Source organism: Bos taurus, chromosome 18, assembly GCF_002263795.3.
Source record: "Bos taurus isolate L1 Dominette 01449 registration number 42190680 breed Hereford chromosome 18, ARS-UCD2.0, whole genome shotgun sequence".
NCBI classification, from domain to species: Eukaryota; Metazoa; Chordata; class Mammalia; order Artiodactyla; family Bovidae; genus Bos; species Bos taurus.
In genome coordinates, this window is record NC_037345.1 from 2921745 (window position 1) to 2937325 (window position 15581).

Sequence of the window (15581 nt, forward strand, 5' to 3'; positions counted from 1 at the left end):
GGGAAGCTGATGGTGTGTGAGACTGGTTCCCAGAGTAGAATGACGTCGTATCATGAAACACTACAGTAAATTTTTGTCGAGAACACTGCTATCCAGTAGCAATATAATTTGAGCCAGATATGTAACTTAAAAATTTCTACATTTCAAAAACTCAAAATAGATGAACTTAAACCATGTTTTATTTAACTTAACATGTACAACAGATTTCAACGTGTAATCAATATTTTTAAAAAAATATTGAGGTATTTTGTATTTTTTCCATACTAAGTTTTAGAAGTCTGGTTTGTATATTACACTCGCAGTACGTCTCAATTCTGACCAGCCACATTTCAAATGTGCAATAGCCGCATGTGGCTCATGGCTTATTTATTAACAGTTCGGGTCTAAAACGTTCATATTGTAATACGTAGTATTACTAGTAATATGTAGTAATACATAGTATAGCTGTCTGGATAGTTCAGGAGTCTGTACCATTTGGCAGTTGTATACCTCAATTCCTAAAGATGAGTATTTTACTTTTCATATTACCCCTCCAAAGCTAGACAAGTGCAGCTTAATTGACCCCCATCTTTCTTTCTAGATCAGAGGAAGGGTAAGTTTCTTACTCCTCCAAAGATAAGTATCCTGTTCCTCTCTCTAACGTGTTTAATCTGTGACTCTTCTGTTTTTTTAAAAGATTTCTTGTGGGGGAATCATCTTTCAGGGTTATCTCAAGGATTAGTACTGCCATTCATCTAGTTGCATAAATTGAAAAGTTAATCACCTTGTCATTTTCTTTCCCTTCACCCTCGTATTATAATCCAATATATAATCTGTTACCACGTCCTGTTGATCTCTGTCTTGAATTCACCCAGTTCTACTTTTATGGCAAAATCCTAGTCCTTTGGACAAACTGCTGTTGTCTTCCTTTTGGATTGCTGTGCTAATCTTGGACTTTACCTTTTTCTGCCCAGCTCCAGTTCTTTTTCACTGAATTGAAAATATGAACACACCAGATTTACTATTCAACATCCTACTTACTCTTTTCACCTAACGTCTAACAAACATGTTTAATATGTCCAAAATCACACTCAACCTTCCTTCTCAAACCTGCCCTTCAAATTTTTTCCATCTCAAGTCAATGACAACTCTGTCCAGATGGTTAGGCCTAAAACCTTGAAATTATCTGATTCCTCTTCTCACAGCCCACATTGTCAAAGATTCTGACCTCAGGAACACAAGCAAACTCCAATGACTCATAACCATCACCGTCATTTTATACCATCCAAAACTAAGCCATCATGTCTCCTCAGCCTGCAAATGCAGAGTTAACTTTTTCACTCTTGCCATCCACATACTAACTAGAACAGTCTTTGAAAAACACTGCTCATAACCCTCCAATGGCTTCTCATCTCGCTCATGATAAAATACATACTCCTCTGCATGGCTTACAGGTGCCTGCATGATTTGGCCCCTCACTGAGCTTTACTTACTCCTTTGGTCATACCAGACCCCTTTGGAGCTCCTCAAAAATGCAGCCCTCTGGTCTGGACTATGCTTTTCCACTCAGATCTCTGTTTCTAGATTTCTACTTTGATGTCACCTAGAGAAATTTGTTGAATGAGTAAAGTGATATAATTCTAAACATTCATTAGGTCAGTTGTCTGGGAAATAAGATGACATTTCAAAAGTAAAAAGAGCGATGAGACAAGAGTAGAGACAAATGGTTTATTTGGTAACAAGGAGTAAAAAGGAATTCTTGATTCCTCTTCTCGCTTTTGGCAGCTGAAGTGAAATGTGATAGTCAAATAGACAGCAACACACACAGGAATTCCCTCACAGTCCCTGATTACAGAAATGCAAAAATGCCCGTCACACGACTCGCCATTACTCTTTTCTAGACAGAAGTGCCAGGAGCTGTGCTTTCCGGGATATCCTTGGTGGCTACATTCTCCTTCTTGTCTTCAGGTTTCATGGCAGGAAACAAAAGCACCTCCTACAGGAGAGAGAATGGATTCTGAAGCTAAGAAGCACTTTTTCCCGCCTATCCACCCACTCGGCCCCCCGCCCCGTTACTGTTATCACCAAAACCCGGAGATCTGTGTTGTTTCATTTCAGTTTAGTCCCTGTCAGTTACAAACAATGGAAAAGAAGAAATGCACAACTAAAGGATCTCACATGCTGCAACTGAGACCAGAGCCAAATTAATAAATATTAAAAAGAAAATTGTACAGCACTGCCTAGGTCACGATATCAAAAGACGGAATAAACAGAGAGGTTCTCTCCAAATGATTTCTTCATCTGTAAATATGGGAATAGCAATAGTTTCTACATGTCTCAGGTTGACTTAAGTTAAATGAGGTAATGCATGTAGATGGCTCAGTATGTTCCTTGGATCCTTAAGAAATGCAAACAATTGGTATTTCTTCTGCCTTGGGTAGAAACCCCCCAATTTGTACAATCAGATGCCCTGTCCGTCCTCCTGTGAAGTCACCGGTAACCTCTCCGCCTTCCCCTCCTCCCAGCCCAACGCCCTTCCCTTGCGCCTCCAACACTGGCGCACACAGCGGTGCTCCTTCGGGGCTGCCGCATACCTTGATGTTATTGGAGTCTGTGAGAAACATGGTGACGCGGTCGATGCCCATGCCCCAGCCCCCCGTGGGGGGCAGTCCGTACTCCAGGGCGGTGCAGAAGGTTTCATCTATGAACATGGCCTCATCGTCGCCAGCGGCCTTGGCCTAGAGGACAGAACCACACAGTGACACTGTTCCAGGCTGCGCGCTCTGGCGTCTGAGTGAGCATGTGAAAACTGCCAGAGGCATTTCCATCCCAGCGCTGCTCTGACTCCCAGCACTTGCTGGAAACTGGCTTTCCAGGAACTCCAGGATGGAGCCATTTCTTTCGAAGACCTGAAGGTCAGGACTGAGGAACCCTACTCCAGAACATATGTGAACTTCTCTGCCAAATGGAAATACCTCCACTGCCTGGGGCTCTGCGAGTCCAGGGAAGTTGATTTTCAGAGACTGGTAATTCCCAACAGTGTCTGTCCCACTGCCTGAACCACCCATCATGGCAACGCTAGTGTGGGCAGCCTGTGGGTGCTCTGTCTTCCCATCCCCAGGCCACCTCAATAAATGTACCATCTAAGAAAACGTAACATCCTTGTTGACACAAGTGTCACACTCCCCCCACAGATCATCACGCCTGAGCTCCATTTATATAGAAATTCTAGGGCCAAAACTGGTCAAGTTCTCCATCTTGAAATCTGACCTCCTCCTGTGAGGCCTGTGGCTTTCAGCCTTCATTTCTGTTCTCGTCAGCAGGAGTTGCAGGCCAGACACAGACCAGGGTAAAGGCAGGTGCCTTCTGGTGAGCAGGCACACGCCCCCTCCTTACCTTGGCCTGTTCTTCAAAGAGCTGCCGCTGTCGCACAGGGTCATTCAGCTCAGTGTAGGCATTGCATATTTCCTTCTTCATGACAAACAGCTCAAAACGCTCAGTCAGACCCTCTTTAGAGCGGTGCCTGGGGACAGGAGACCACCGGGGAGGTTGAATGAACAGAACATGTGGTACAAGCACAAGAACTCCTGAAATCTGGTTGACTCAAAACTGTTACTGTGACCAGAAGCCTGTATGCATCCTCAGCACTGAATCATTTGATACATTACTGAGGACAGTTAGAGACAAGGAAGTTTGAATTATCTTACAACAGACCTATGAGTAGACTGGGACCCCGAACCAAACCTGCCGCACTCATGCCCTGGCATACTGACTCCGGGCTGCCTGGGTGACTTGCTCTGGCCGGTGGGACATCAGCAGAGGCTTGGTGTGTGTTTGCACACCAGGATTTATTCTTTCAGAATAATTCCACGTGGAGCCCTGGCTCCGCTGCCAGAGAAGAGGCTCTGAAGGAGAATTGCCTGCGGGGGGATGCAAGGCACGCTGGTCGAATTCCCGGGTGAAAAAGCCACTTGAGCTACCCTCACCAACACCACATAGGGCAGAAAGACAACCCTTGAGCCCACGCACTCTTGAGAATAAACTGCTTTATGTCGCTAAGTTCTGAGGTTATCATGTAGCAACAGGTAACCGAGACACTGCACTCTGTCTTACCATTTGGCCAGAGGGCTCATTATCTGTGGGTGATCACAGATGAAGGTAGGATTGATGCACGTCACTTCCAGGAACTCCCCGACAAGCTGAAAGAAAAAGCAGAGCACAGCTAGAGCCCTTCTAAATGCCATTTTGATTGGCTCAGTCCTGGTGGCAGAGGACTCAACTCCTATCCACACCTGACACTACAGAAATTTATCTTAAGCTGCTGAAAGGTTGGTAAGGATTAACTAAGGTAACAAACGTAACTATTTGGCAGAGAGCTTAGCACAGCAGGAATTTAAAACTTGTTCTTTCGTTTCTCTCTCTAGAGCTTTCCTGTGAAGCTAGGGAAGTTAATTCTCTGCCGTGGCGTTCTCCTTCATAGGGGGCAGGGTGCATTTCCAGTGGATGTGGGCATCTACTGCCAGTGCCCGGCCTCTCACCTTATCAAGGAGCCTGGCAGTGGTCCGGGGTGGAGGGCACTCGACATCTTTTGCCACACAGATATCATCAAGGATTCTGCGAGTTTCTGTAATACAAACATACAAGTTGGGACAGAAGACATCACACCATCACAATACCACCCCAATATAAGGAGAATTACATGGGGAATTCTACTCCTGATCTAATCTAATTCTGAGCTGAACAGGAGGAGGGCCCTACAACTGGAGGAGGGCATCACTTTACCTTCAGTTTCGAAGAGGTTCGTTTCTGGCAGTTTCATGCCCAGGGCTTTCTCAAGCTCTTCTACCATGCTGATTTTCCGGAAGGGCGGGGTGAAGTCAATCTCATAGGCTTGGCCTTCTGGGCCATCTGGATGGTAGGTGACCTTGTAACTGCCTGTAATGTGTTTCACCATCCCTGGGAAACAAATGTGTCATTTAGAGGACCAACAGGAAGTCCAATCGAAGGCAGCACACCAGGCCTCCAGACACGTGGGAAAGACAAAGGGAGCAGGAGGGGGTCACCTGAAATCATCTTCTCTGTGATTTCCATAAGATCATGATAGTCGGCATAGGCCATGTAGAATTCACAGGTGGTGAACTCAGGATTGTGAGTCAAATCAATTCCTTCATTCCGGAACTGGCGTCCAATTTCATAAACCCGGTCGATGCCACCAACCACCAGCATCTAGTAACACATGGCCATGGTCATGGTCATGGCAGCTAATCTTGTCTGGCTGGGGAAAGTTTCTGTCTACAGAAGTTGTAACCAAGTTACAACTTGCTCAAGCCATGCTTTCAGGTCTCTACCCAAATGCTGAATGCCCTACTCTCTTCAGGTCTTTGTGGATAATTACAGTTCACTCTGGCTGCCCAGGAACACTGAATACTCTTCCTTTGGGGTGTCCCCCATCTTGTGTGAGCTTCTACAAGAAGCCTCTTGGGGGTCAGGGTGCAGACACATGACCCAAGCTCTCCAGTCAGACCCATCTGTGAGACTTCCACGTGCAAAGAGGACGCAGATACAGCACAGAATCTCCTCTGGCGAAGGGGCCAGAGGTATCTGGCTTATAAAGGTAGTAACAGTAGAGGTCCTAATGGCAACGACCTGTGCCTCGCGCCATGTTTATGAGCTGTGGTAAGTTCCCAAATGGAAGATACTGGGTTCTTCACGGGGACAGCCCTTTGATATGATTCAGAACCATTCCTAATTGTGTGGTCTCCAAGCCCGATTCTCTGATCCTCCTGGAAATTGTGAACTTCCTTGTATATTTGGATACCTTTTTCTTTTACTTAAATACTGTAACAGTTCTTGTTGTTTGCAACTAATGACATAGTCTTTGATATTTATTCTGGTGATTTGAGGATATTTCCAACTTTCAGGCAGAGATTCAACTCATTCTTCAACAAAAGACTAAAATCAGATTTAATATAAGAATTATAAACTTAAAAAGTATTATGGGAAACAAAGTAGGTTAGGAAGATCTGTCCATCTAGGAAAGACAGTCCCTTTGCCCTTAGAGAAGGCTCTACCGATCCTATAGATAAATTCCAGAAATGTAACACTTGCAAACCTGACATTAGAACACTTCTGTTGTTCTAGCCTCGCTGTTCCTCTTATTTCTGACCACCTGTCTAGCCAATGTTTTTCAGCTTTCTGCTTCTCTAAGGACACAGGGCATCTTTTATTGATTACCTTATGGTAGAGTTCCGGAGCAATTCTCATATATAAATTCATGTCCAGCTCATTGTGGTAGGTGATAAAAGGCTTGGCCACAGCTCCCCCTGGGATGATGTTCATCATGGGAGTTTCAATCTAAAAGAGAGGGGAAGATGTTTAGTTCACAGAGCTCCTCTAGTTTGAGGGGATGACTCATGGTTTGACTGGGATAGTCTGTTATATCCCAAGTAAAAGATAAGTTCAATAGTAACGTGCAGATGCTTGGCAAAAAAGTAGAGCTAGCTCGATTCTCTAATATAGTGTCTCTATTAATACCAAACACCATTAACACAGTATGGTAAACTTTCACAAGCTGTCAATGGGACTCTAAATGGGTATGCCCTTTCTTGAGTTCAATTTGCGGTATTTATTAAAAATGTAACGGCTTATATCCTTTGACGTAAATCCAGCATACAGAAACACTTGTACATGTGCACAAAGATGTTCACTAAAATATTATCAAAGAAAATCAGAAACTTAAACTACCAACAGAGGAAATAATTATAAAGTATCAAAAAGGAACATACACACACACACACACACACACACACACACACACACGGACATGCAAAGGGTCCTAGAATATGTTGGGGGTGCCGAGGTCCATTATAATATATACAATATGACTTCATTTATGTTTAAAACAAAGAGTAAAACCCTTCTAAAACATTTACACAGGTACCCCATCTGCAACATGCATCAGTATGTATATAAATACACACAGTAAATGGCGAGGAAGGATACATATTCACATATGCACATTTGGAGAGGGAAATTAGTTGGGAAAAAATGAAAGGGGACTTTCAGTTTTGCTTCTACTTACTTCTTTATTGTCTGAATGTGTTTTATGGTAACATGTACTCATATTTCTCATACAATTATAAAATACTGAAATTTTGTTCTAAAATTCTCCCTAAACAACATCTTTCAGTTTAAAGAAGTTGAATATAAATTAAAAAAATACTTTTAATTCTACAAAAAAGCAAAACGAGTTGGCAACATATTGAACATGGCATCATTAACACGTGGCTGGCCCTCTACTGTATTCATTATCTTTGCAGTCCTGTCCTACCTTCCAAATGAGGGCAAGAAAGAGGACTTTTCATTGAGCATGAAGCATATTGACACAGGATGTGCCCGTGGGGAAGGGAAGGAAGAATAAGAGGCAGGCACCGCAAGGCAGCTCATGTCAGGTAAGAACTTTCCATCACCTCTAGGAATCCCAATTCATCCAAGAAACTTCTTATATACGTGATGATCTTAGAGCGGATGATAAACTTCTGCCTCACAAAGTCATTCAGAATCAAGTCCAAGTATCTCTGACGATACCGTGTTTCCTAAATGAGAAGGAATAGAGAGGAATCACTGATGTGTTCCATTCAATGGTATGGTAAACCAGAGCCAGAAGGCCACAAGAATTCACCTTGTCTTTGAGGCCGAAGTGAAGATGAGGTAACATGTGCAGGCAAGGAGACAGCAGTGTGATTTCATAGGGGATGATGCTTAGCTCGCCCTTCTTGGTTTTCCCAGGATTGCCCTGGACTCCAATTATGTCTCCCCGGCGCAGTTTGTTGTTAATACGAATAAATTCTTCTTCAGATTTGTAATTCCTGAATGAATGGAAAATTTAACTCAGTATACAATATCCCAAATTAAAACTGACCTCTGGTTTACTTTATTGCTAAACTATTACTGTGAATCTAAGAAGACTCGTAGATTCAAGGTCAAATGTTTGTCACACAACCCAAGAACAGGCGTCAATCTCTAGGTGACCAGAGGGCTATTTTATTTTCCCAACCTTACACCATTCCCTTTAACTTTTATTTCCAAGAAGAAAAGAAGACCACATGGACCTTTGGTCTCTGTCATGTTGCTCTGGGCCGATCTACAAAGGCCTGTAAATGGATATTTCTATATACCTGGAATTGGCCATGACTTGCAACTTGACCCCCTCTCCTCGAAGGTCATAGAAGATGAGCTTTCCTCCAGAAGCTCTTTTGGCATGGATCCTACCTAGAGAAAGAACAGCAAAAATACTGACAGAAGCTATTTCATGGTATCAGTGCCAAAAAAGTTCCCTCTGCATTTTTCACATCCAGGCAGAACATAAACTAGAGCAATTTGATTGTAGCCCGAGGCCTAAGCCCTGCCCTTTTCTACAGGACAAAGTTGGCTTCCCATTCAAACCAGTTAAAGAATGTGTAGGAAGATCTGGTTTTTAGAGGTGCTCAGCGGATTCCCGGAATGTTGGTGGCAGCGTCGTTTTGGATCTTCCTAAATCCCCACATAGAAAGAGCAAGCACAACTAGACAGGAAAGGGCAAAAAACCACGGACAAAATTCACAGCAAAATCATGTGGAAGATATTCCAAGAGTCCCCAAAGACAAGAACGGGTAAAAACCACCAAGGGCCCCAACAGGAAAAAGCTATGGGAATCAATGGGGTCTCTGACAGGTCTGAGAACTGGAAGTCTCCCCCAAAACCACAGGTATTCACTGGAAACTGCGGCAGGGCTAAGGGCTGCAGCTCATGGCCATGCAAGCGAGTCCAGTGGGCTGCACCAAGGAGGTCTGGGGGACGAAGCCTTTAGTGGAACCCCAAGAACTCGCTAAACTCAAGGCCAGGGATCTCTCCCGGGACAAGGCCCCACAAAACTCAACAAGACCGAGAAAACAGAGAAGAGACTGAAAATCCCAGAAAGCAAGCTGCTGTATTTCTGAATGCTTCACAAAAAAAAAACCAGGAGACCTCAGTGAAACTAGAAAAGCGATCTGAACCAAGCGCCCCGCCCCACCTTTTAAAAAAATATTTATTTATTTGGCTCTGTCGGGTCTTAGCTGCCGCATGCGGAGTCTTCAGTTGCAACATGTGGGACCCAACGAGGGACTGAACCTGGGCCTCCTGTGTTGGGAGCAGAGTCTTAGCCACTGGATCACCCAGGGAAGCTCCCTGAGCTTCCTTTTAATATTCAGGGGAAAAAAAAAAAAATCTCACATTTAAAAGAAAAAAACAAAACATCACAGCAGAGCTCTCTTGCCTGCTCATGTTTATCTCTTATAAGCATCTTATATTAATAAATCTATTTCTTGCCTATCAATAAAAAAAAAGCAAGGTCAAATACCAATATTAAATTTAGAAAGAGAGAGTAACAAGAATAACATCGCCACAGACAATGAAAGCAGTTGAGAAAGACATGCTCAGGAAAAAGCAAAAAATTCTATTTCACAACCTGAAAGACATTTGAATACGATACAAAATATGAAAGAACACAAATCAGAGTTAGATAAACTAAGAAATGAGATGGCATGAAAAAATTAGAAAATAAAGTAAAAAAACCATCTCAGAAATGAAGCCTAAATTAGAAGGAAATAAGAGTGAATAAATACAACACATAATGCCTTAAGACAATCTGGAAAGGAGAATAAAATTTAAAAATCAAAGTATAAAAAAGATAAAGAAATTTGAGAAAAAGTGTCAAAAACGAATAATGAAAAAAAGCAAAGATAAGACATATTTGGGGGGCATTTAAGTATTGGCAGGGGTTCTTTTTAGGTTGTGGGATTAGGGGTAATTAAACTTTTCTCTCTTTGCCTCTCTGTTTCAACATTCTAAATTTTCTACAACTGGTAGTTTTATATAGAAATATTTTGGGGGGGTATACATGAAAGACAAGATTTAATTATTTTTTGAATTAAGGAGAAGATCCTACACAAAATAAGAATGCTCTAGAAATATAGCCTAGTGTACAGCAGTCTAGGGACACAGATCTGAATTTTTAGGAGCTTTATTAGGGCATGGTTCCCACTGGCGGGATAAAGTCTCATAAAGGACTATGAACAGTAGCAGCACCAGGTCAGGGGTCCCCCACAAAGAATGCCCTTTCCCCTGCAGCCTTGACGCTGGAATGTGGCCTCATGCCTTGGAGCTGCTCTACTGTCTGTGAATAGACATATTAGCACCATCTCTAGGAATGAAGTCTCAGACACAAGCTCCTCATGAGCAAGACCACCCCAGACCTTCCTTTGTGCAACTGCAGAGGCCTGCCTGCTGTTGGGAGCACAGCAAACTGCCAGGGAGTCTTCCTACCTGCCACCTTTAAGGTGATGTCAGTCAGGTGGTCCCCAGGCTGCAGGTGACTGTATTCTTGGATGAAGTGAGTGAGCGAGATGTCCACATGGAACTTGTGTGGGTATGGATCTTCCCCATTGACCTTCAGCTGGTGGATTGCTTGGCTTCGGATTTTGAAGTATTGCTGTTTAAAAAACAAAAGAGCTTCTGAAGTTGAGCCCGGTCAGACCAGTGCCAGTCTAGGGGAGTTCAGTATTCTGCCTCAGAGGGGCCCCAATACAGTGAGATTTCTTTAACCAAGCTCTCTCCAGCCTTGAAATCAAGGATTGGCTATGGAGTGAGATTTGCACTTAAATATGCAGGGTGGCCAGCTATATAGCTGGCAATAAAGACTAGAATTCCAAAATGCAAGATGTGACAAAAAGAAAAACCATATTTCTAAGTTTCTTTTTTTGGTGTGTGTCGGGGGGTGGTGGTGGGGTGGTCCTCAGCAGTGGAAGCTCAGGGACCTAACCACTGGACTGCCAAGGAACTCACTAAAACAGAAAGTTTAATTGGTGTAGGTGGCCTGGTTACCACTTCTGGAGACACATCTGCCTGAGTCACTTCTCCTACTTTCCTATCCCTGGTCATACACCAGACTTTTCCCCAAGGCACACCCATGGGCCTGGAAGTATGAAAAAACAGAATATTCTGTAACAGGGGTCAGCAAACATTTTCTGATGCAACTACTCAACTACTCAAGGTTGTAGTGTGAAAGCAGCCTTAAGACATGTAAACAAATGAGCATGGCTGTGTTTCAACACAATTTTACTTACAGAACTAGGGAGGAGTGACAGGGATGGTGGTGGCTTTGGCCTGTGGGCCACGGTTTGCCAATCTCTCAGCTAAAATAAGCCCCCCAGGCCACCTGTAGGGAGAGATTTTCTTTAGGGTTGCTCTAAGGTCCAGCTAACTCCAAGGAGTATCAGCCACTGGATTCTCTCCAATGTTAAGCGAGAAGACAAGAAAGATGCACAGGGCCCGTGCCTTCAACCAGATGGAGTGGTGGGCCCCCCTCAGCAGTCTCAGTGCCTGTCCCAGTTCCTGTTTATCCTGCCAGTCACTGGTCCCTCCTACTGTCTCTTCCTGGGGAATCTGCCCTAAGTCTCATCAGAAGCTGCCCCAAGCCCAGGGAGGGCAGTGGTCCTGAGAACTCACATTTGGGTCCAAGCTCTCCTCCTCCGCAGCCACGCCATCTTCAGCACTGTGATTGCTGGCGGCGGCCTGACTCAGCTGTTTCTCACTGAGCTCCTTCTGCTTGGCCTCCTTCTCCGCTATTTTCTTCTCAGCTTTCAGGCGTCTCTTTAGCTCACTGTCAGGAAGGTGAAAGTGTTCAATGTAACAGATGCCTGAAGAGTCCCCTACATTCTGCCCCGTCACCAATTACCAAAAATATCAACTGCCCAGAGAAACACACTTGTCCAGTTCCACACCCCCACGGTTATCTCTTAGCTACTAAACTCTATACATGAAATAGAGGAAAAAATAAACTTAGAATAAAGATGTGAAAGATCTTTTTCTCAGTCTCTATTTTCCAGTCGGAGGTCCTTGGCATTAGCGCCCGTCTAAAATCAAGATCCATAAGGACAAAGAAAACCCTACATATATTAGTTTATAGTTAGGATAGGAAAAAATGCTTTACAAAAAATCAGCAAGATTTTCTCAGACTAATTAGTCTTGGGAGCTCCTTGAGGCCAGGGACTGAGTTGTTCGGTATCCTCTGGAGAACATGAAGTTCTGAGACCAGTGGATTTGACGTGTGATAAGGTGAAAGCCCTAGCTTTGTCATCTCTCTCCCCTCCCACAAGGAGTGGATTAGCCTGGGGTTGGGTGACAAAGTCCAGGGAGACACTCCTCTGACAATCTCTCCCCCAGCATTGATCAATGCATTGACCGTGACCCTCAGCATTACTAGCCTCACTTTCCCCAGAGGAGCCGGACTTTGACAACAAATTGGGTAGATAGTGTACAAAGCAGCATGGTGTAGGGGATAATACACCATCTTTGGAGCCAGACTGTCTGGGACTAAAACCTGACTTGGTGTGCTTAAGCAAGTTACTCAATTACTCAAGTTATTCCTTTAAAATAGTAATCGACACCTTCCTCCCTAAATGTTCTGAGAACTTAAATATACATAAAGAGATAACCCCCATCCCTAGCATCTAACTGCATTCTTCAATTAAGCATGCAAATGTGAACTACTCTAGGTATTCCCCCACTATCTTCACACCCTGCCTCAAGGACAGAAATTTTACAGATGTGGATTAAATTTCTGGTCAAATCTCTTACTATCCAAACTTTTAATACTTGTTACCTGAGACTCAGAAACCAAACAGATTTGGGCAGAGAGGGATACCCTCATTGTTCTTTCAAGCCACCAATGTTAAATGAATATCCTATAATAATGAACCATGGCAAATGATCCCTAGTCATGCTTGCTACTGTTTGGTTTCAGGGCACATTCTTAATTATATATGAGTTTAGAATAACAATTAAAAAAATGGAGATTTGAAATGACCATCTTTTAAGTAAGAAAACTGACTCTGAGGGCCCCAAAGTAAGTGTGTCTCTGGGTATAATCTGTTTTGTATCAGTTGTGAAGTCGCCTCTCCAGAACAATATGCTAGATTTATTGTGCTGTCATTCAGTCAGGAGCATCTAAGCCTATTTGGTTCTTCCTAGCATTAACATAATAAGTCTGTTTACCAGTTTTTGCCATTTAAAAATTAAATCAGTAAAAAAGGATCATCCAAAAAGGTTCTAGGAATAAGAACTAAGACTATTAACCAAATTACGCTCAGAAGCAAAGAAATTCCAGGAAGATAGGGAAGGGAAAATAATCTGTTACAAATTCTTCTTTATTCATACAAGCGTTTTGGTCTCAGCACTGTTTTAGCATAAGACCTAAACGTCATCTCAAGAATTTATGGAGTGAGAATTTGAATTTATTAAAGAGAAACTGAGAAAGGACTATTGGTTTGGGTAGTAGGTAGCAGAGCTGTTTACTTGGCAACAAGTCCAAAACTCAGCCAGAGGCTTTACAGATAAGAAACTAATTAAGAAGGACTTTTGCTCCCAGAGCAAAAAAGAAGGTAAAGGGCACCAACCTTCTTTTATCAGAAAGTGCCTTGTCCTTGTGAATCGTTGTGAAAGGCGCAAGTTGACACAGGCGCGGCTCCCTCTGCCCCCACTGTGCCCAGGAGGTTTGGCGCAGGGACCCCCTAACAAGCCTTGCAGCGGCTTGCACCAACATGGCAGAATACCCTGGAACCACCTAAGAATGATCACCACCACCTAACAGGAAACAGAGATGTGGTGTCAGATGGGACAGGCAGTACAATATACCCCCAGCCAACACTCCAACTTGGGTTGGGGGAGAAGGGGAGGTTACACCACCTTTTAGTGTCCCATTTTATGCAAGACCCTCTCAAATGACAGCAGCCATCTTAACACTCACTGTGCCACACATGTAACTGACAATGTTCTCAGCCCTGGCTATGGTAAGATGATGCTTAACTGGGGTCACAGGTCAAAAATAAGTCAATCAATGGTGTACAGGTAGAAATGATCATAACATTCCAGAAAATAGGAGACAGGACATGAGGCAGTGTTTCTCAAGTTCCTGACATGCAGCTTCTCTCCTGGAGATGAGACACCTAGCTCCAAAGATGGCAACGTGAAGCATACAAAACGTCACCATCAATTGCCCACTCTAGACGAAGCTAAAAATAAGCCGCAAAGGCACCTGAGTCAAAGACAAGACTTGTCTGGAGCTCTAGGAATGAGAAGGAAAGGAGACTTTCAGTAAGAGTCTTGGACTACGTTAAGTTTATGCATTAACACTGGAATGCAACACAATGACAGAGATCGTGTTCTTCACTGCATTAAAATGAATGAGGCCTTAACTGAGTCACCTGGCAGGCAGCCTGCTTTTAAACTTGGAGACAATAACTGGCTTACAGTGGTGCTCACTAAAGATTCTGACAAAGGAAGTTCCAAGAATAATTAAGACACAGAAGCAAAAAAATGAACTAAGGCAGCCATTAAATGCAGAATCTAACTTCTCTCCGATGCCCCTGGAAGGATACTATATTTATGTACTATCTGTGGGAGTATTGAGCAATCAGTCACTTATCACTGCCTAGGTTCTATGAAGGACTCCGGTTGACGAATGCAGTATTAAGAGAATACAAGGGACAATCGGTGAAAGGGCGGCCAATCTTAATTCATTTATATTTACCTTTATACTCCAAGGATTTGGGGTGATTAACAAAGATACTTCCAGCAGTGCTAAGTGCAGCTTGGTGTACTCGGCTAAATAAGACAGTCCATACTGCTGATTCGGAGAAGGCAATGGCACCCCACTCCAGTACTCTTGCCTGGAAAATCCATGGACGGAGAAGCCTGGTAGCTGCAGTCCATGGGATCGCTAAGAGTCGGACACGACTGAGCGACTTCACTTTCACTTTTTACTTTCATGCATTGGAGAAGGAAATGGCAACCCACTCCACTATTCTTGCCTGGAGAATCCCAGGGACAGAGGAGCCTAATGGGCTGCTGTCTATGGGGTTGCACAGAGTCGGACACGACTGAAGCGACTTAGCAGCAGCAGCAGCATACTGCTGATTGGTGATTCACTCAATTCTCACAGATCCTCTGACCAACCCATAGAGATAGCTGCACGACAGTTTTAGAATGATCCCTTTAATACAAAAGGTTCAGAATGGCCTTGGCGAGGCCAAGGGAAATCTGAAGGTCCTTCTGAAGAGCTGGGTATTTATCATTTCTCCAACTTCTTTACCGGGGCGTGGCACAACGCATTTCTCCGCGAAAAGAGTAAATTTCGCCTTTCTCCGTCGCCGCCCAGTTCTCCGCATTCTCTTACTCTAGGAGTACGACAGGGAGGAAGGACCCAACCAGCGGGGCCCTCGGGCAGCTTGGGGGATGTAGTTTCGGCACGCACCGCCTGCGTCCCAACGTGTTCATAACCACGAGAACCGGCAGCAAGGCCCCAGGCACAGCCGTCCCGGCCGGAGCCTCGAGGCGCTTCCTAGTCCAGACTCTCCGATCGCATAATGACCCGCAACGGCACATACCTTTTGCTCAGTTTCGGCTCGCCGCAGTCCACTTTAACTTCAGCACCCTGCACGTCAGCCATCTTCCCCGAGGGCCGGACCTAAAGAGGATGGGGGGGTCGCGCGGCGACTTCCAGGTCAAGGTCAGAAGCCCCGCCT

The 15581-nt window shown here is 44.1% G+C and overlaps 1 protein-coding gene across 2 annotated transcripts; it reads right to left on the minus strand.

Moving 5' to 3' along the window:
- Positions 1-1693: 1693 nt before the first annotated feature.
- Positions 1694-15534, minus strand: KARS1 (lysyl-tRNA synthetase 1). 2 transcript variants are annotated; one of them, NM_001034356.2, is given in 15 exon segments: positions 1694-1975; positions 2574-2717; positions 3376-3502; positions 4093-4178; positions 4518-4603; positions 4762-4935; positions 5043-5205; positions 6214-6333; positions 7449-7574; positions 7661-7847; positions 8157-8250; positions 10324-10489; positions 11506-11659; positions 13455-13641; positions 15444-15519. In NM_001034356.2, coding segments are annotated over 14 exon segments (1872 nt in total). In that variant the 5' UTR covers positions 13601-13641; positions 15444-15519; the 3' UTR covers positions 1694-1876.
- Positions 15535-15581: the final 47 nt, after the last annotated feature.